The sequence below is a fragment of the Lactuca saligna genome, chromosome 5 (genome assembly GCF_052625555.1).
Source record: "Lactuca saligna cultivar CGN05327 chromosome 5, ASM5262555v1, whole genome shotgun sequence".
NCBI lineage: Eukaryota > Viridiplantae > Streptophyta > Magnoliopsida > Asterales > Asteraceae > Lactuca > Lactuca saligna.
Genome location: NC_136421.1, coordinates 233,265,556 through 233,287,005, shown reverse-complemented (window position 1 = coordinate 233,287,005; position 21,450 = coordinate 233,265,556). Strand labels below are relative to the sequence as shown.

At 37.6% G+C, this 21,450-nt stretch overlaps 3 protein-coding genes and 1 non-coding gene across 4 annotated transcripts; 3 read left to right on the top strand and 1 right to left on the bottom strand.

Moving 5' to 3' along the window:
- Positions 1–708: 708 nt before the first annotated feature.
- Positions 709–815, bottom strand: LOC144999053 (small nucleolar RNA R71). The gene has a single exon (XR_013660579.1). It is a non-coding gene; the product is annotated as a small nucleolar RNA R71 (small nucleolar RNA).
- Positions 816–15,626: 14,811 nt separating this feature from the next.
- Positions 15,627–17,720, top strand: LOC145046261 (Protein phosphatase 2C family protein). The gene is made up of 5 exons (XM_078994556.1): positions 15,627–15,791; positions 16,236–16,484; positions 16,561–16,837; positions 16,922–17,076; positions 17,363–17,720. The coding sequence occupies exons 1-5, from the start codon at positions 15,759–15,761 to the stop codon at positions 17,495–17,497; spliced, it is 849 nt and encodes a 282-aa protein (XP_078850682.1). The 5' UTR covers positions 15,627–15,758; the 3' UTR covers positions 17,498–17,720.
- Positions 17,721–19,174: 1,454 nt separating this feature from the next.
- LOC145046256 (3-hydroxyacyl-CoA dehydrogenase family protein) lies at positions 19,175–21,450 on the top strand. The gene is made up of 4 exons (XM_078994552.1): positions 19,175–19,468; positions 19,849–20,070; positions 20,152–20,264; positions 20,351–21,450. Exons 1-4 carry the CDS (start codon positions 19,283–19,285, stop codon positions 20,709–20,711), a joined length of 882 nt encoding a protein of 293 aa, XP_078850678.1. The 5' UTR covers positions 19,175–19,282; the 3' UTR covers positions 20,712–21,450.
- Positions 20,938–21,450, top strand: LOC145046257 (uncharacterized). Its single transcript, XM_078994553.1, has one exon. The coding sequence runs from the start codon at positions 20,992–20,994 to the stop codon at positions 21,148–21,150; it is 159 nt and encodes a 52-aa protein (XP_078850679.1). The 5' UTR covers positions 20,938–20,991; the 3' UTR covers positions 21,151–21,450.

Genomic DNA, 21,450 nt, shown 5'->3' with positions numbered 1-21,450 from the left:
TTTTTACGCTTTTATTTGATTAATTTAAGGACTTTCATGACCAGAGGAGCAAACACACCACTGGTACCCCCGTTTGAAGACCCCGAATCCGAATTGAAAAGAAACAAAGGGAAGGACGTGGAGAGTTCAAGCACACCAAAGAAATCACCATTGTCCAACTTGAAGACTGTTTTCGGGAAAAAGAAGAGTAGCAAATCAGGAGCTTCAAGCGCTTCCTTAATACTTGAAGAGCCAATTCAAGAAGAGATTAGATACGAAACCGAGGAAGAAGACGAGGCAACTTACGAGCAAGAAACCGAAGCGGAGGAAGAGTTAGCATTCACTATGGCTAACATTGATGAAATTCCCATGGGAGAATGGAAAAAGAGGATGCGCGACGACCATGGCCCGGGACTTGTGCAACCCGCAATTCCCGCCACTGCCACCTTTGAGCTAAAAGGTCATATCCTTGCTTCACTCAAGGAGATACCGTTCTACGGGAAAGATCATGAAGATGCCTACAAACATTTGGATGAAGTAAATGATGTTGCTGATTACTTCAACATTCCAAATGTCACCCGCGAAACTCAGCTGCTTCGGATGCTTCCGGTAACCTTCAAGGGTGCTGCTAAAGACTGGCTCAAATCACTTCCTCCCGGGTCAGTCACTACTTGGGCCAGAATGAAGGAAGAATTTATAGATCACTTTTGCCCACCATCAAAGATAGCCAAGCTCAAGAAGGCCATTGCAAATTTTGAACAACAAGCTGGAGAGTCGTTATATGAAGCATGGGAGAGGTACAAAAGTCTGCTACGAAATTGCCCACACCATGATCTAAATAGCCAACAAGAAGTGTCCATCTTTTATGATGGAGTCAATGTTACGACCCGGCAGCTGCTAGACTCACAGGCCCACTTACGAAGAAGCCACCCCCGGTGATCAAAGAATTAATTGAAGAATTCTCTAAACACTCTAGAGAATACCACAACCCAAGGAATGATGTCACGAGGGGAGCCGCATATGCTGCTACTGAAGATTTATCCGCGGTCATGGCCATGTTAAAAACCATGGATAGAAGAATGGATAAAATGGATCAAACGATTCATGCCATACGGGTGGGTTGCGAGAATTGCAATGGACCTCACCTCACTAGAGATTGTGATTTGGATGAGCACGGCAACAAAAAGGCACAAGAATGCTATTCGAGCGGTGACCGATATGATGAAGACTGGAGAAAACAGAAGAAGGAGTGGCTGCCTTATGAAGAGTACAAGAAGGCCAAGGAGGAGAAGTATAGGCAAAAAGGGAGAGGATTCTACCAAAAAGAGGAGCCGGTGCAAGAGAAGAAGCCAAGCTTGGAAGAGATGCTAACTAAATTTGTAGTGGCCTCCGAGAAAAGACACAGTGACCACAATGCTGCTATCCAAGAAACAAGAACAATGCTCAGGAACCAGCAAGCATCCATCCATAATATAGAAACTCAGCTTGGGCAACTCGCTCAACAATTAAACCAAAGGTCACCGGGTGAACTTCCTAGCAAAACCGAGAACAACCCACGAGGCGCGCAAGTGAACATTATTACCACAAGAAGTGGGAAGGTTATTAATCCCCTGGCCCCCATTCGTACTGAAGCGAATAAGGACTCACAGAAGGAAGAAACGGAAGCACAAGCTGAGAACCAACATTCACAATCTGAGAGATCTACTCGCCGAGTAGGACCGATGTACTCGGCGAGTACATCTGAAAAACCGAATGATCAGCCACCCGTCAAACCTTACCAGCCTCCAATGCCGTACCCAGCCCGAGCCAAGAAGGAGAAGCAGGAAGAGGAGTATCAGAAATTCCTTGATCATATTAAAACTCTTCAAATAAACATTCCTTTCATCGAAGCCGTCATGCAAATGCCCAAGTACGCAAAGTTCCTTAAGGAACTCCTCACTAATAGAAGAAAGATGGAAGAGGTGCAGAAAGTAGTATTGAATGAGAATTGCTCCGCCGCCATGCTAAACAAACTACCAAAGAAGAAGGGTGATCCGGGGAGCTTAACTCTACCTTGCCAATTTGGCAACTTGGCAGCAATTCATGCTTTAGCTGATTCGGGAGTGAGTGTAAACCTTATGCCATACTCGTTCTTCAAAAAGCTGGACCTCCCAGAGCCAAGGCCAATTCGGATGGCAATTCATTTAGCAAACAAGACGGTTACTTTCCCAAGAGGCATATGTGAAGATCTATTAGTGAAAGTAGACAAGTTTGTCTTCCCGACTGACTTCATCATTCTTGACATGGAGGCGGATCCGCAAGTACCAATCATCCTTGGAAGACCCTTCCTCAACACCGCTAGCGCCATCGTAGACATGAGAGACTCAAAGCTCACATTGCGAGTTGGGGATGACTCAGTAACATTCAGGGTAGACCAAGCCATGAAGTACTCAAGGAGTAGTGACGACACGGCGTTCTCAATCGACATGCTTGACGAGTTATTGGAGGAAGACATACCTGAAGATTCCAGCAAGTTTGCAGCTTTGGAAGAAGTGTTTGATCCAGAAAAAGACTTATTAGAGATTGAAAGACTGTTGGAGGAAGCAGAATATGAAGAACTCAAAAACCAAGCTGAAAGCCCTACTCGCCGAGTAGACCCGATCTACTCGCCGAGTACACCTGAAGAAAAGTCAGCAGTCGCGAATGCCACCATGAACTCGCCGAGTACCATACCTGCACTCGGCGAGTCCACCACTATGCACACTAAATTGGAGCTCAAAACACTGCCTAACCATCTAGAATACGCCTTTCTGGAAGAAGGAAATCAGAAGCCAGTAATTATAGCCTCAGATCTCTCCAAGACAGAAAAGGAGGAGCTTGTACAAGTATCGAAGAAAAGACAAAAAGCCATCGCATGGAGCATCTCCGACATAAAGGGAATAAGTCCATCCTACTGCTCTCACAAAATAAACTTAGAAGAAGGAGCCAGGCCGGTGGTGCAACATCAAAGAAGATTAAACCCGAACATGCAAGAAGTCGTCAAGAAGGAGGTGGTAAAGCTTTTGGATGCAGGAATCATCTACTCCATCTCCGATAGCCCATGGGTGAGTCCGGTCCAGGTGGTGCCCAAGAAAGGAGGAATGACGGTCATTACCAACGAGAAGAACGAGTTAATTCCAACGCGAACGGTAACCGGTTGGCGAGTGTGTATCGATTATCGCAAGCTAAACGATGCCACTCGCAAAGACCATTTTCCCCTTCCTTTCATAGACCAAATGTTAGAGAGACTTTCGGGCCATAGCTATTATTGCTTCTTAGACGGGTTTTCCGGGTATTTCCAAATACCCATAGACCCAATGGACCAAGAAAAGACCACCTTTACATGCCCCAGTGGGACCTTCGCCTATAGACGCATGCCATTTGGCCTATGCAATGCACCTGCGACATTTCAAAGGTGCATGACCGCCATATTCCATGATATGGTGGAGAAATTCATGGAGGTCTTTATGGATGACTTCTCTGTATTTGGATCTTCCTTTAATGACTGCCTCACAAATCTTGACTCGATGCTCGCTAGATGTGAGAAAACCGACTTGGTCCTAAATTGGGAAAAGTGTCATTTCATGGTCAAGGAGGGTATAGTATTGGGACATAAAGTCTCTAAAAAGGGAATTGAGGTGGATCGGGCAAAGATAGACACCATCGCTAAATTACCCCCGCCAACTAATGTGAAGGGCATTAGAAGCTTTTTGGGACACGCAGGTTTTTACCGGCGTTTTATTAAAGATTTTTCTAAAATTACGAAACCTCTAACACAATTATTATTAAAAGATGCACCCTTTAATTTCACTAAAGAGTGTTTAGAGGCATTTGACTTTTTAAAAGAAAAATTAACTAATGCCCCAATCATTATAGCACCAAATTGGAACTTACCCTTCGAGATCATGTGTGATGCGAGTGACTATGCACTAGGAGCGGTCCTTGGACAAAGGGTTGACAAGCATTTTCAACCCATTTATTATGCCAGCAAGACCTTGAATCCTGCCCAAGAGAATTATACCACTACTGAAAAAGAACTGTTAGCCGTAGTTTACGCTTTCGATAAATTTCGCCCTTATTTGGTTTTATCTAAAACCACTGTTTTTACTGACCACTCGGCTATCAAGTATTTGTTTTCCAAACAGGATGCCAAGCCAAGACTAATACGATGGGTGCTGCTTCTTCAAGAATTCGATATAGAGATACGAGATAAGAAAGGAATGGAGAACGTAGCGGCCGATCATTTATCTAGGCTCGAGAACCCGACATTGCAAGAAGATAAGGATGGAGACGACTTCCCGGATGAATACATCATGGTGTCCGTGGGAGAGGAACCATGGTTTGCGGATATAGCTAACTATTTAGCTACCAATTACGTCCCGAAGGATTATAGTAGTCAGCAAAAGAAGAAATTCTTTTCGGAGATCAAATATTACTTTTGGGACGATCCATACCTCTTCCGAAGCTGCGCGGACGGGATTATAAGAAGATGTGTGTTCGGAAAGGAGAGTCGAAAAATACTAGAGCAATGCCATAGCGGACCCACGGGAGGACATCATGGAGCACACTATACCGCGAAGAAGATCTTTGACATTGGGTTTTATTGGCCTACAATCTTCAAAGATGCAGCCCAATATGTCAAAGAATGTGATGCTTGCCAAAGGGTGGGAAACATTTCCTCCCGTAATGAAATGCCACAACATAGCATTCAAGTGTGCGAGGTGTTCGACGTGTGGGGCATAGACTTCATGGGGCCATTCCCCACATCCAAAGGAAACAAGTACATTCTCGTGGCGGTGGATTATGTGTCAAAATGGGCGGAGGCGCAGGCTTTACCTACAAATGACGGACGGGTAGTGGTACGGTTCTTGAAAAGACTATTCTCCCGGTTTGGTGTTCCAAAGGCCCTAATTAGTGACCGTGGTACACACTTTGCCAATGATCAATTGGACAAGGTGCTCAAGAAATATGGGGTGACCCATAAGTTCTCCACATCATACCACCCGCAAACGAGTGGGCAAACGGAAGTTACCAATCGAGCTTTGAAGCGTATCTTGGAGAAGTCGGTGGGAAGCAATCGCAAGGAATGGTCGGATAAATTGGATGACGCGCTATGGGCGTTTCGTACCGCTTTCAAAACACCTATTGGTACTACACCATATAGGTTGGTTTATGGAAAGCAATGCCATTTACCGGTTGAAATCGAGCACAAGGCATATTGGGCGCTAAAAAGATGTAACTTTGACATGGAAGAAATGAAGACAAACCGCTTAATGCAAATGAATGCCCTTGAAGAACTACGAAATGAAGCCTATTCTAGCTCGTGGCTTTATAAAGAAAAGACCAAGAGATGGCATGACCTAAGAATCAAAAGCAAAGACATCCATGAAGGCCAAAAAGTACTACTCTTCAATTCCCGCCTAAAACTCTTCTCGGGAAAACTTAAATCAAGGTGGGATGGTCCATTTGTGGTCAAGACGGTGTTTCCTCATGGGGCTATTGAATTGATCTCGAGAGATGGCACGCCATTTAAAGTCAATGGCCATCGAGTGAAGAAATATGAAGAAGGAGTCCCCCGCAATGAAGGAATGGAGGAGCTCCTGCTGTGCGGAATCGCAAAAACATAGAAGGGGCGGAGTCCAGCTAATGACTCCATCAAAAGAAGCGCTTCTCGGGAGGCAACCCGAGCTTCACGTTTGCATCTTCCTTCCCTTTCTTTATTTTTTTTTCGTATTTTTCATTTTTCTTCATTCATTCTACTTCTCTAAGTGCTTGAGGACAAGCTCTACTGAAAGTGTGGGGTGGAAAGGCTAAAATAAAGGAATTCACATAGTAAAATTGGCAAAAAACTTAAAATTTTTCAATCTGAGACATATACTCGGCGAGTATATCGGCTATACTCGGCGAGTAGATGTTCGTATACAGCCAAAACTTCATAACACGCGTCCATACTCGGCGAGTATATCAATTATACTCGGCGAGTAGACGGTTTAAACTCAGTAAAATTAAATCTGTAAAAATTGCTTTTGTTCAACACTTCACCCCCATACTCGCCGAGCATTCTCTCTCAGCCGCCTCCTAAGAAGTTCTTCAAGATCTAGTCAATTTTCTTCCAATTTCTCTTAATTCAAGCACCAAGGTAACATTTTTACTCTTTAATTTCATGAAAGGTCCAATCTTTGCCACCTATTTCCCCATATTTGGTAGATTTTCGGATTTGGGGAGTTTTTCACAATTTCTAGGGCTTTGATTTACTCATGAATTAGAGGATATTTGGTGTAATTTCTTCAACATATGTGCTTAGATACACAATTATGACAACCCCTATGGATAAATTGGACTAATTCGCAGACTACACAGTTTCGATTTCGAATCTGTCCGAGTGTTCATACTACTCGGCGAGTATGCTCGCGTACTCGGCGAGTAGGTCCCACAAAGATGAAAAAATTTTCTGTTTTAATTATGGGGTGTTGTTTGTTGTTGTGTTTTTGTTATGTTTATGCAGATAGAATGGCAAGAAGAGGTCAATCATCACGCGGGGGAAGCCATGGTGATATGCCATGGTTATCCTTTCAACAAATTACCTCCAAATCTTCCAGAACTCGAGCGCTAAACAGGTTGGAAGCACTTCGACAGAAGGAGATCCATCTACCGAATGCAGTGGATTGGGGATGGTTGGGAAATGTCGGCTTGGAGGAGGAACTCACCCCATATTTAGTAAAAGATTGTAATTTGGGTTATGCCAACATCACTTGTGATGGTTGGCTGCAATTGTTCAAGATTCAAGAGCCAGTATACGCAGAGTTGTGCTGGGAGTTCTTTGCTACCATCTCATTCCGAGGTGGTAGTGAGTTTTACAATCCAAACACGATCTCGTTTTCTTTGGGTGGGGAGCTGCGTCAATGCAGCATGGTTGAGTTCTCCTGGCGGTTGGGTATTTACGATCAAGATATAGTGATGACGGATTACTTTGAAGCTTTCTTGGAGCATACATACAAAGTACTTCCCGAGGAAGTGGAGGCATCGACATGGTGGAGTACAATTGCCAACCGGGTTTACATACCTTCTACTGCTCAAGAAGGTCATATCCGCTCTCCGATCCACCGACTCCTTCACCGGTTCATTGCAAGCACAATAAACATGCGAAAGGATGGGGACAAAGTTCCCACCCTTGATATTTTTTACTTGTGGAGTATCATCAACCCCGACGTCTTCTGCAACCTTCCGTATTGCATGGCCAAATTTCTTGCGGAGGGGGCGGTTAAGGAGAAGATAAACTCGAAGATAAATGGGGGAATGTTCATTACTCGGCTTGCGAAGTCGTTTGGGATCCTGGATATGCCGCAAGCTCAAGCGTTGACGATCATCCACCCTCCTCCGTTCAATACGGCGCTCTATAGGAGGGCTCGGATAGTGGAGAAATTTGGTGATTCTTTTACTATCCCAAATGAGGATGAGCCGGCGGTTCCCGAGGAGCCGGGAAGGCGAGTTAGGCAAAGGAGCGAGCGGGTACGTGAAGACCCACCGGTTATCCCGGTGGAGGATAATGAGAGTTGGAACCAAGTGGAGTATAGACATTACTTGGATGACATTGGCCGAGGGGTTAATTACACCAATCAATCCTTCGATTATCTTTTCCAACAAATGCATATTACCCCGCGGCCGGGACCCGGTTATCCGTACATTATGAATTGGGACGAACGGATGCAACGGAGGGGTGGAGAAGGTGGAAGTGGAGCTGGAGGAGCCGGGATGGACGAGGAGGAATGAAGAATTTATTTGTTTTGTTTGTTTGTGATGTTTGTTTTAAAGACAATTATGAACTTGTAAACTTGGTGAAGTGGTTTCAATTTTAGTGTTACTGTTAGTTTTCTTTTCAGGTATTGAAGCTAGGATGCATGCTATTTAGGAATGGTCAAGCGAGGAATGAGAGCCTTTAGGAATGCTTATGGAGTTTTGTTCCTAGGATCGAGTCCGTACTAATCGAGAGTTTATTAAAGTGTTGCTGTTTAGAGAGTTCTTGGAGAGTGCATTTATATTTGCATGACAACACTAGAGTAAAGAGAGCTAGCATTTAGACAATTTCTGGAATTATATGCTCTACTCGCCGAGTGCACTAATATTACTCGGCGAGTACATCTGCTTCTGTGCGATCTGCTTGTCCGATACCTCCTACTCGCCGAGTTGACTCGCCTACTCGCCGAGTAGCCTGCTGCAGAAGGATTTTTTTTTTGATTCGTTCATGCGCCATTCATACATTCTTTATGCACTACTACTGAGACTTGTGCAACAACCAATTTTCCTTGGAGTTTTCGAGCTATCAACCACACGAGACATATGACGCCCATGCCATGGATGAGCTGTTCCCATGGTTAAAGTCACTAGAAGATGGAGTTGAAGACGAGAGTGTCAACCTAGCGACTGCTACCCCAGGGGAGTTTGTTCCAACTTTCTCTCTATTTGCATTTTTTTGTTGTTATAATATGCAATGAGGGCATTGCATAAAATAAGTGTGGGGTAGGGGGTTAGTCACATCTTAGAACACTTAGAATCTTAATTTAGAATAATGTTTAACTTGTTGAATATTTAAAATGCTTAGGTCTTAAATTAGAAAATTTTGGTAAAAATTAGGATTCCATATTAAAGTTGTGTTAATAATTGCATGAGAACCCAAATGTTTAGTTGAGCCTATACACGTTCTAGTGCATTTGTGGCTTCCTTATTTCAGTGAAATCATGAGACAAAAACACGACCTTGCTCAGCCTGAGGGATGCAATATGTTTAGCAGCCTAAACCTGAAATGTATCCAGGAAGATTTTTATCATTAGCCAATAAAGGTTGAGATTGAGCGCCCCTGCTTAAGCATGTAGGGATTTGAGTGAAAAAAGTGAGGTACATGTAAAAACAAAAAAAGAGAGAATTACAAGAAAAAGTTTGAAGAATTTTTGGAGCATCAAAGTCAAATGTCAAATATGAAGATCAAAAACTCAAAGAAATTCAAAAAGTTGAAGATACCAAAGAAATCAAACAACAAAGGTGGTGAATTCAAAGTGATCCAAGATCAAATTATCAAGCAAGTGAAGAATTCCAAAGAGCTCCAATGTGGTATCATAAATTGTAATTATCTAGATTATGTATGCTTGGGTTGCTCAATTAAAAATACCTTGAGGGTAAAGAGGTTTTCTGAGGATGGATTCGGAGGGTTGCATAAAATGAGCATAGTTCGGGGTGAGTGGGCGAATTTTTATGAGGATTGTGAGTATTTGGAGTATGGGGGGTTTTTAGGAATTAGACACAAATGCATGCGTTGCGGTCTTGGCATAATGGCTGGGAAGGATTGGAGTTATTAATGTGATTTTAATGTGTTTAAAATATAGTTTTGCTTGGGGGCAAGCAAAAGTCAAGTGTGGGGTATTTTGATATGTGCATAATTAGTTAGTCATTTAACATATATTCTTAGTTATTTTTGGTTAGTTATGAGAATAATTTGGACAAAAGGTACTTAAAATGCGTTGAATTGTGTTTTCAGCCCAAAAGATATGCTTGGAGGCAAAAAGGAGAAAAGGAAAGCAAGAGAAGATTAAAGGGTGCCAAGGATGACTTACTCGGCGAGTACATCGGCCTTACTCGGCGAGTACACGATGAGATGCTAGAAGATATGTACGAATGCTAATTTGAAGACGGATAAGTATTGACCTACTCGGCGAGTTGATTCTGCTACTCGCCGAGTACCCTCTGTTTTGAGATATCTTTATAAGACGAATCCTTATCACATGGAACGGAACCCCTGGCGAATTCTGGAGGATTAGCTGCGACTAAAAGGTTCAGAAGGCATTGAAGAACCCTAAGCTTCAAGAGTTGGAAGAATTCAAGCAATTAGGTTAATTCTACCACTTAGACTTAGGAATTAAACATGTTTGCTTTCAAAAACTTTGTTTCTTTACTTGTTTCTACTGCAACTATGAGCTAAACTCGTTTTTGTTTCTGTTTGGGGAATACCAAAGAACTCCTATGGTTTAATTATTGAATTTTGGTTAATTGTCTATTGGTGATTTGTTAAATTAAGTTTGTTAAAGAACCTTATGTGTTAATCACTACTATTTTCTGTTAATTGGAAGGCAATTAGGTTGCATGAACATCACTTAATTGTTAACCTCATATGTCTATGTGAATGCTAAAACGTATGCTTGGAAGTAATGATTATGAAACTAAGATTAATAAGAAATAGGAAGATTAATGTGTGAGCTTGTTGAGAAACCATCAACAAGAGGTTAATTGAATTAATAACTTAATTGACCATTACAAATCTTATTTAACCCAAATAATTAATCTAGGGAATTAATTAGTTTAAACACTTGATCAACGCTTAAATTAGTTAATTGTCTAAGGGTTAGGAGTAATGAACATGAACCTAACTATTATCATTGGTAACCAATAGCAATTAATCTATCTTAACTTAAATAACCATAGGAGTGAATTGGTTGAACCTAAATAGAAACATCTTTATCAAATTTGGTGAATAGTTGTTGCTTTAGTTAATCAGTTAAATTTAGTTCGTTTAAGTTTCTAGTCTTGCAAAACTAGAGAAAAACCATTTACTTTTATTATTTGTTTTAGTTAAAATTAGCTATTAGTTTAATTTCCGTTCCCTGAGTTCGATACCTTACTTATCAATCTATACCACTTAAAGACAGGTTCACTGCCTTTGTGTGCTCAAATTATTAATAAAAAGTAGGGATAAAACTAGTTGAATTTACACACATCACCTACTCACCGAGTCCAATATGGGACTCGATGAGTAGATGCTGGCAGATGAAACCCTAGATTTCGGGGCCTTACACCCTATTTAAAGGGTCATTAGCCTCCCCTTTATAGCTCTTTACCTCCCAAAAACCCTGATTCGAGTGTGAGTGTGTTCTTGGTGATTTTAAGCTTGAAGGAAGGATTTGGTGAAGGAAATACTTGAGGAAGCAAGCTAGAGGAAGCAAAGGACTCGTGGGGATTCAAGATCTACTTATGTGGAGCACTTTCTGAAGGTATTAAGTTGTTCCTTGGCTCATTTCCACCCAAAACCCTCTTGTGCATGGATTCTAAGAAAGGGATTTTGTGTTTAAGCCAAGATCTGAAGTTGTAACTTCAGATCTGGACTCCTTTTGGCCTTTAGATGCATAAAGTTATCAGTTGTTCTTAGCTTGTGCCTCCCCTCTAGTGTAGGACTCCATTCCAAGTTTAGATTTGCTATTTTAGGGCCTTAGAGCCTTGCATGCACGTAAAGTTTGCAACTTTACGTGGAAAGCATGCCTCAGAAGCTTAGATCTGTAATTTGGAAGCATTGCATGGCTCAAAAGAGTCTGTATGGCTTAAGATCTGATAGGACCCGACGAGTCGCAGGGGGTGACTCGATGAGTCATATGAAGGCAGGCATGGACTCGGCGAGTTGGATGAACGACTCAGCGAGCCCGATGAATATTGTCTTAGACTCTACGAGTTGGATGAACAACTCGGCGAGTCGGATGAAGATTACCTAGAACTCGACGAGTTGAAGGAACAACTCGGCGAGTCGAGTAAGATTCCCCCAGCTATTGGATGTTCGTAGATGTGTCGAGTGGCAAGCAAGGAAACTCGACGAATGACCTTAGATTATCAATCAAGACCGTGTGAACTCGACAAGTCACCTCAATGACTCGGCGAGTAGATGTTATCCCGGGAAACTCGGCGAGTCACTAGTTGTACTCGGCGAGTTAGGGTCAACATGGACTGTTGACTTGATCTTGGCTGTAGTTGACCAGGATTGACTTTGGGGAAATGATTGGATATTGTGTGGCACTTTTTAGGCAGTTGAGTGGAGCAGCTCGTGGGGTATATTTGGCCGCAAAGTGTTAGTTCAGCATTCATGTCAGGTGAGTCTTCTCACCATACCTATGGGTCTAAGGCACCAAGGTCGGACCATTATGTGATCATGATATATGTGATAGACATTTTGTGTTTTGGCATGTGATTGCATGTTTTGTATGAAGACCCCGGGGGAAGCTCGCGACATTGGATGTAAGACCATGTGGGGTACCCATGGCAGTTCTAGGTGAAGACCATGTGGGGTAGCCCATGGCATTGGATGTAAGGCCATATGGGGGAGGACATGGCAGTCCTAGGTAAAGACCATGTGGGGTAGCTCATGGCATTCTCTCAGGTTTCATGTATGTATGGCTTACGTGATATGTGTGTAGCTTTTATAGCTAATAGGATATGTGATATGTAGATTGTGTGTGTGGTATGCTCTGGGAAACTCACTAAGCATTTCGCTTACAGGTTGTTGATTGTTTCATGTACTTTAGAGCTTAAGGGCAAAGGCAAGGCGTGATGATGTGGCGTACACTATACCTCTCTTTTTGTGTGTTGAGACTCACTGATGTTTTCAAAAAGTACAATGAAATTGTAATAATTGCGAATTGGAAAACAAATGGTTTGGAAATCTATGGATTATGGGATTTGTTTGATTAATTAAAAATGAAAAATTTCTCAGTAAAAATTGGGTCGTTACATATTATAATATAAAAATATACATATGTACATTTGAAAAAATATGCACATATACACTTAAAAATTTACCTTTTTAAAAAAAAATGCAGTTTTTTTAGGGAAAATGACACAAATGTCCTACGAACTTTCTAGGGTGTACCCTTTGAGTCCCTAAAGTTTTTTTCGGGTTTTATGGGTCCCTAAACAAGGATATAACTTGCTCTTTTAGTCACTGTCAACCTGTAATAGCCGGTTTAGTGACATTTTAAACCAAAAAAACTTACATTATACCCCTATAAAGCAAAAAAATTAAAAAATTAAAAAATTTTGGGGACCAATTCGTACAAAAAAAAAAAAAAAAAAAAAAAAAAAAAAAAAAAAACTTTCATTTGGCTTTATAGTAGCATAATGTGAGTTTTTTTTGTCTAAAAGGTCACTGAACCGGCTATTATAGGTTGACAGGGACGAAAAAAGCAGATCATATCATAGTTTAGGACCTTAAAAAAACTTTAGCAACTTAACGAGTAAACTCTAAAAAGTTCGTAGGACATTTGTGTCGTTTTCCCTTTTTTTTAAATACAGTTTTTTTTAAAAAAAAAAAAAAAAAAACTAGAACTTTCTCTAAAAAAACTTACAATTTTTTTTTTTTAAAAAAAGTTGCAGTTTTTTTTATTTAAGAATGCAATTTTTTTTTGCAATTTTTTTTTATTACAGTTTTATTGAAAAAAACTGCAGTTTTTTTTAAAAAAAAACTGCACTTTTTTTGAAAAAATTGCATTTTTTTTAAAAAAATATTTTTTTAAATATTTTTTCAAAAACTTACGTTTTCTATAAAAAAATTAAAAAAAATTTGCATTTAAAAAAAATGAAAATTAGTATTTTTAAAAAAAATATGAAAATTTGATTTATGATGTAAATTTTTAGACATTTATATTAATATGTTAAATAACACAAAAAAAAAATTAAATATTAAATGAGATTGATAAGATAACGATCATGTCCTTAATGAATTACTTTTGATCCAACGCTCCACTTTTAGTTCTCGGGTTGTCGGGAAACTATGAGTTCTTAACCGATCTCAACCATATATATATATATATATATATATATATATATATATATATATATATATATATATATATATATATATATATGCTTAGGGAATATGTGGCTGTTATGTACCTAAAATTAGGTATAGAACCATCAAAAACTAAATCGTTTTAATAAAATGCGATCAAATCTCTCTATCATCTTTCTTGTATTCTCTATTAGACTAGATGATAAGCTTTGTACATATTTTTATGGAGTTTTAAATATTTAATTTTGCAACACAAACCATGTATAAAAATACATTATCAACTACCTATAAATCTTCATATTCAAATTTAATATAGAAAACTATAATGAAATATTGAAATTGTTCATTAAAAACCCAATAAACTTCTTCCCATAACACATCAAAAAGAACCATGCAAGTATATATATGGTAGGTGTTAAAGAAAGTTATGAAGCCTACTAAATGTTTAATATAAACAAGACATTCAAAATACATAGATGTTGGAGATAAATTATGAATCAGAAATAATATAAGCTCAAAAGCAATAGGAAGAAGCTAACAATGAAAAAACTTGTGTTTTTTAATCAAAATGAAGTCAATTTTAATGGTTCTATACCTAATATTACATACATGGCAGCCATATATTCACTTTTCCATATATATATATATATATATATATATATATATATATATATATATATATATATATATATATATATATACTTGTTCTCCATAAATGAATACATGAATACATGGAATCACAAATAAATATACTTGTTCTCACGTTCTCAACCTTTTAGGTGTTCTCATTTGATCATTTCCCTATATATATATATATATATATATATATATATATATATATATATATATATATATATATATATATATATATAGGGTAAAGTGAATATACCTAACAACCTTATATAAGCTTAGGTACCTAACCACATTATACTACATTGTTTTGCATTATATTTCCATTGCAATCGTCTAAGGTTCTTAAAGTTCAACCCTTAACTTGATTTACTTCCAAGATTTTCAGATATTCACCATTATATTCTTCCTACACCATTTGATTTGTAACGGTAGTATATGAAGCCCACCGGGGGGTCTCCGATAGAAAGACGTCATTTGAAAGATGATAATGGTGAAAGTCCAAAGATTTTGGAAGCAATCAAGTTATGATGTTGAATTTTAAGAACTTTGGGTGATTACAACGCAAATATGATACAAAATTATGTGGTATGATGTTGTTAGGTACCTAAGCTTATATAAGGTTGTTAGGTATATTCACTTTACCCATATATATATATATATATATATATATATATATATATATATATATATATATATATATATATATATATATATATATATATATATATATATATATATATATATATATATATATGTGAGAGAGACGAAAACATATCTCATCGAACTCAAAATAATTCACTATAAAAAGACTTAATATTCATTAAATTAATCACAAAAAAAGAAATTACAATAAAGAAAGACAAGCACCAATCCAACACACAGTTACATAGTACCAATCACAAATAGCACGAATCTTAAATTAATATATTACTTTTCGTCTATAAAGTAGTTTCAGATTAAAATGGTAACTTTGTGAGATCATTTTTGTAAATCAATATATTACTTTTTGTCCGATTGTAAATTTATACAAAATCATCGACAAGTCAAACGAATTACTTTTCATAGAAAATTATATACTGAATCATCTACAAAAGTCGAAAACTACATAGTTTAAAACTAGGATTTCTTATAATATTTTTGAATCTATACACCACAAATATGCAATATAATTTATGAATTATTTGAAAAAAAAAAAAAAAAACATAATTTCATGCACGTTAACAAAAATATAGGTATATATTCATATTCCAAAAAAATAAGTTTTTCTCTTTTTTTAATGTTTGTTCTTTTTTGGAATGTTTTAAAAATAAGTTTTGTTTTCACTGGTATTTGAGAGCCTGTATAAGTACGTATATATATCCCGTATGATCTGTCACCGATACTTCCGGTGCTTATCATTTTGGTGTTACATTACATCTGGACTTTGTGTGGGTCGTGTCAACTGTAGGAAGTCGTCGGCGTCATACTCCTCTTTTACCTCTCTCTCTCTCTCTCTCTCTCTCTCTCTCTCAGATTACGATCACAAAATTCAAACATGATAGGCAAAGAAATCCTGCACAAGATGAAGGTAACTCACAATAATCATTCGTATATCAAGCAATTTTCTCATCACTTGTTAAGTCTCTTTCTCTACTCTGTTTTCAATGCATTCATGATTTGTTAGCAGTTGCAATTAGGTGCTAAGACTTATCTCTCTGTATATATTCTGTTCTAGTTTCTTTCTCTTGTGTATAAGTATAATCAGGCTTCCAGTTCTAGTTCTAGTTCTGGATTCCAGCTTAATAACGTTAGGCTGTATGTTTTTATTATTATGTACATAATACTTGATTGTTGAATCTGAGAAGTTAGGGTTTTATAGTGCTGGATTGTTCTTATTTCAAGTTTCTTCATATCTGATTAACAATTTAGGCAAACGTTAAAATAGGAGGTTTCATCAATATATAGCTAATAAACAGCAAATGTGCATAACCTTTCCGCCATTAAAATCTTATCTCCTTTCCTTGTCTGACAGGAAAAGGTTGGGCTATCTTCATGTTCAGCTGAAACTGGAAAAGGAAAGAGCAAGATGTCTAAACACGTTACACATGGGTATCATTTAGTTAAAGGAAAATCATATCATGACATGGAAGATTATGTATTCGCACAGTTCAAAAAGGTTGATGATAATGAACTCGGACTTTTTGCCATATTTGATGGTCACTTAAGCCATGAAGTTCCTGATTATCTCCGCTCACATTTGTTTGAAAACATTTTGAACGAGGCAAGAAAAACCCTTTCTTCACTCCATTAAACTTTAATTTATAGATTTCTTACACCTCCTATTTCCTTCTTCTCAGCCTGATTTCTGGACAGAGACCGAGTGTGCAATTAGAAGGGCGTATCGTATAACTGATAAAACTATACTTGAGAAAGCAGTTGATTTGGGTAAAGGAGGTTCTACAGCAGTTACTGCAATCCTGATAAACTGTAAAAAGCTTGTAGTAGCTAACGTAGGTGACTCACGTGCTGTGATATGCAAGAAAGGTGTGGCCAAACAGTTGTCAATTGACCATGAGCCTAGCAAGGAACGTGAGGTTATCGAGGATAGAGGAGGCTTCGTATCCACCTTTCCAGGTAATTTATATATTTATATATATCTTTAATCTTTATTACTTACTACAACAAGGAAGGTATGACAGGGTATTAGATGGATGACAGGTGATGTGCCACGTGTCGATGGGCGGTTGGCTGTGGCAAGAGCATTTGGTGACAAAAGCTTGAAAGAACATTTGAGTTCTGAACCGGATGTATCCATGGAAATTATAGATGATGATACGGAATTCATAATCTTGGCAAGCGATGGCGTGTGGAAGGTTTTTCTCAATGGAACTCTTCATTAATGATACTAATAAATTTTTTACACAGGATAAGACTGTCTATTTTCAATGATGAAGATGAGGACATTTACGTCTTTTTGCATAGATGAAAGATCAAAAAAGTTCCATGTCCCACCTTGTTTCAGCTTTTGGGTGGAACAAAGAATTGTACTTTTTTTTTTGTCTTACTACATCAGTCTCAGTCCAACGAATACCAAAGACAGTTTGTTCTGTTATGTCATGTCATGTGTTCTGTCATGTACTGATGTTGTGTTGATGGCAGGTTATGACGAATCAGGAGGCTGTGGATTGCATCAAGAATGTGAAGGATGCAAGGGCAGCTGCAAAGCAACTGACCGAAGAGGCACTTACAAGGAAGAGCACCGATGATATTTCGTGCATTGTTGTAAGGTTCTGATGATATATCCCTATGCAGAGCCATTTAAATTAAGCTGTTTCATGTTTGTTTTTGAGTCTTTCAATGTTCCTCAACATTTCCTTTTCAGTTTGTGTATCATATTTATCTTTTAGTTGGCTTGCATTTCAGAGTCTTGTATAATGTTGTTTACATGCTAAGTTTTGTATGTTGTTTCCATGGATTTTATAGCATTTGAATTTTTGAAACCAACATTCCAATCTTATAGTTTACCGCTTTTACCATGTTTTTACATTGCTGAAAACGTGTGTTGCTTTTATCCTTCACCATGTTTTTACAATTACTAAAAACGTGTCACTATATACAACCCAAGTACAACGTTTAATTCTCATGGTACGACACATTTGTGGCTTTACAAAAGATATCAACTAAACTTGATCACATATTTGTCATTTAGTTGCAAAAAATACAATATGCTCCATAAAGTATAATCAAAAGTTAATCACCAACTAAAGTCGCATCTTTCTTTTTCTTTTTTGCACTAGACTTTTTTAACTTTCCAAAAAAAAAACACAAGTATCCTGTTTATTATACTATTAGTTGTTTAGTACTTACTCATATATATCTAATTATCTTGTTCAAACATTGATATGTCCAAAATGTTGTTAGTTAGTATTATGCGATTGCCTTTCCATGTGAGCTTTAGTACAGATAAACATAAGTCACTTAGAGAGATGGTGCAATTAATTACTATTTCCTTAAGATAAACAAATATGAAATGTTAAGCCATGGTGAATGGTGACTTCACTCTTGAGAGAAATTAACAAAATAGAGAATTTTCTAAAGTTTTTACATGTGAGACGACTCTGATTCCATGCATGAATGTTGCCGTGTGTAAAGTTTTAATAACCGAAGTAGCCGATGATTTAAAATCAACTCAAAGAGACTCCAAATTTGTACAAGTCTGATTTTCTAAACCAGATTTCACCAAGTTTATTTTGTAAACGAGTTTTTGGTTATTAATAAATAAACACTAATAACAATAACCAAATAAATTACCAAGACTTCACCACTTCGATGACTATCAATTATCATGCTCAAACATATATAAACATGTAACACATAACATGATATGCTTTCATTATATAATCTCTCTTTAGTCTTTATTGCTATTGAAATCAATCTCATATTGTCCTACATACCATACGTATCTAAAACTGTGCAACGTTTTGGTCTCTACTATTTTTAGCATTTCACTTATCAAGATACTTGTGTTTTAAAATATCTTGCTACTTTAAATATACTCTAAACAAAAAGAATCCAAAAAACTCTGTTCTAAAATTTATAAAAATAAAAAAATCATTTAGTCATGTTTCGTAAAATAAATAACTTTTAATCACTACGTAATTTATATCTATTAACTGTTGTTGTCTTGTTTTGACTTCGATAAGTAAGTAGTTGAATGGCAAGGATATAAGCATATAACATATAGGGATAAATTAAAAAGTATATAACATAATTATCATCATTTAATCAATTATTATCATTATGATGTTTTAATTAATAAAAACTTGTATTTTTTTTTTTTTACTATTACGAAAATCTTAAGTTAAATAGAGTAAAGATATATATTAAATAGCACATTAAAATAATTTTTGCATCAATCAAATAATAATGGAATGGTAAATTTGTTACATTAAATATCATATACTTTTTTTCAATGTATATATTCTTGCCATATTCTGTTATCATCTTGGGGATCCAACCAACTACCGGCGACTATTAACCAGTTAAATCGGTGGCGTTAGCGGTTGAATTAGTGATTACATGGCAGAATTCAAGGTCATCGGAGTGATCGGCGCTGGCCAAATGGGTTCGGGAATAGCTCAGCTGGCGGCGGTTGCCGGTGCCGATGTACGACTACTCGACAAAGACGCTGAAGCTCTCCTCACTGCCAAGAGGTCTATCTCCGACTCAGTTCAACGTTTTGTCTCCAAAGGTCAAATTTCCAAGGTCTCCTATCCTATCTCTGCGCTGTCTCTGTGATCCTAAGCTCCCTCATATTTATAGCCATATATCATCCTAAGCCCCAAAATTTGTTCGGAATTCTGCTCTGCGATTTAGTTGATAATAATATAGTTATAGGGTTTCGAATTGTTGATTCAATGATTATCTACGTATGGTAGCACTTCTTCCGTTTAATCTTCACAATTCTACCATGGACTTCTCAATCACTGTAATTGGGGTTTTTGGGTTACGATTGTGCATATCGGCTCAATAACTCTCTAAATTTGATAACAATTCCTTGGGATAGTCAAATGGATAATATTTCAAATTAAAATATGATCTCGCGTGCAATAACCATTAAAATTTATGCAAAATCTACTTGGCAGGAGGTAGGGACTGATGCTGTAGCTCGTGTGAAATATACTTCGAATCTAGAAGATCTTCAATCTGCAGATATTGTAATCGAAGCCATCGTTGAATCTGAGGATGTGAAGAAGAAACTGTTTGCAGAATTAGATAAAATTGTTAAAGGGTCTGCCATTTTAGCATCAAATACAAGCTCCATCTCCATTACTCGTTTGGCATCTGCAACAAAACGACCACACCAGGTTCCTTTTAGCCTATGATGATTTTGTGCATCATTCTCTACGCAAATACTGATATTGGGAAGGGCATTTCCGTCCTTTCAGGTGATTGGCATGCATTTCATGAACCCACCTCCTATCATGAAACTTGTTGAGATTATCCGAGGTGCACAAACATCAGATGAGACTTACAACAAGACAAAAACTTTGGCTGAGAGGTGTTTACTGTTTACATATAGTGGTTAAACCTTTTTTAAAGGTTTTTGGGTTCTGATTTTAACCTTGTAATGTTTAACAATGACAGATTCGGAAAGACTGTTGTTTGCTCAAAGGATTATTCGGGTTTCATAGTGAATCGAATCTTAATGCCAATGATTAATGAAGCCTTTTACACACTTTACACTGGTGTTGCAACAAAAGAAGACATAGATGCAGGAATGAAACTAGGAACCAATCAACCAATGGGGCCTCTACAGCTGGCAGATTTTATAGGGCTAGATGTATGCTTATCAATACTCAAAGTTCTATACAATGGACTAGGCGACACTAAATATGCACCATGCCCTCTTCTTGTACAGTATGTTGATGCAGGTCGCTTAGGTAAAAAACGAGGTGTTGGTGTTTATGACTATACTAAATTTCCTAAACAGCCCTCCAGGATTTAATCTATTTACAGGAATACCCTTGTATGTAACACTCTAGTAGTAATAGTGTAAGACTATTGTAAGCAATAAAGTTTTCAATTCCTGAATGAAAGGCTTTTATTTCGAGAATGTACCTGTACCCCACAAGGTGAAAAACAGGCTGTGAGTTAATGGGTGGTAGTCCCCACTTTTGAGACTGAAAGTGACAGAAATGGAATCCAATCATATAATTGTAGTGTTAAAAACAGATCTAAATCTGAAAATTTTGGGGATTGGGTAGAGATAGAGAGTAGAGATAAAGATGAAGTTTTTATTTCAGTGTCCATGTTGTTCTTGCTTTTGTTTTGTGAAGCCTAAAAAGGGGAAACCTAAAGAGAAACAAGTGAAAGAAAGTAAACCCAAGGAGAAAGAGAGTAAACCTGTTGAGAAAGAAAGCAAGGATGAAAAGAAAACAGAGTGAAGTGAAGTGAAGTGAAGTGCATTTTGTTGAAATGTGATATGGGTATGTATGTTATAATAGTAGTATATGTTAAATAATTGTTGCATCATCTTCATCTTGGTGTGGTGGGTAGATTAAATTTGAATGTGTTAATTGGGGTAGGATCTTGTTTAAAGTAGCTGGGTCCTAGATGAAGTGTGTTTACTAGATAGATAGATGTCATGAATGATAATCTCTGTTTGTATTCCAGGTTATGAGTTTTCATGATTTTGTCATGTGTTCCGGTCTTCCAGATTATGATCAAGATCTTGTGTTCATAAA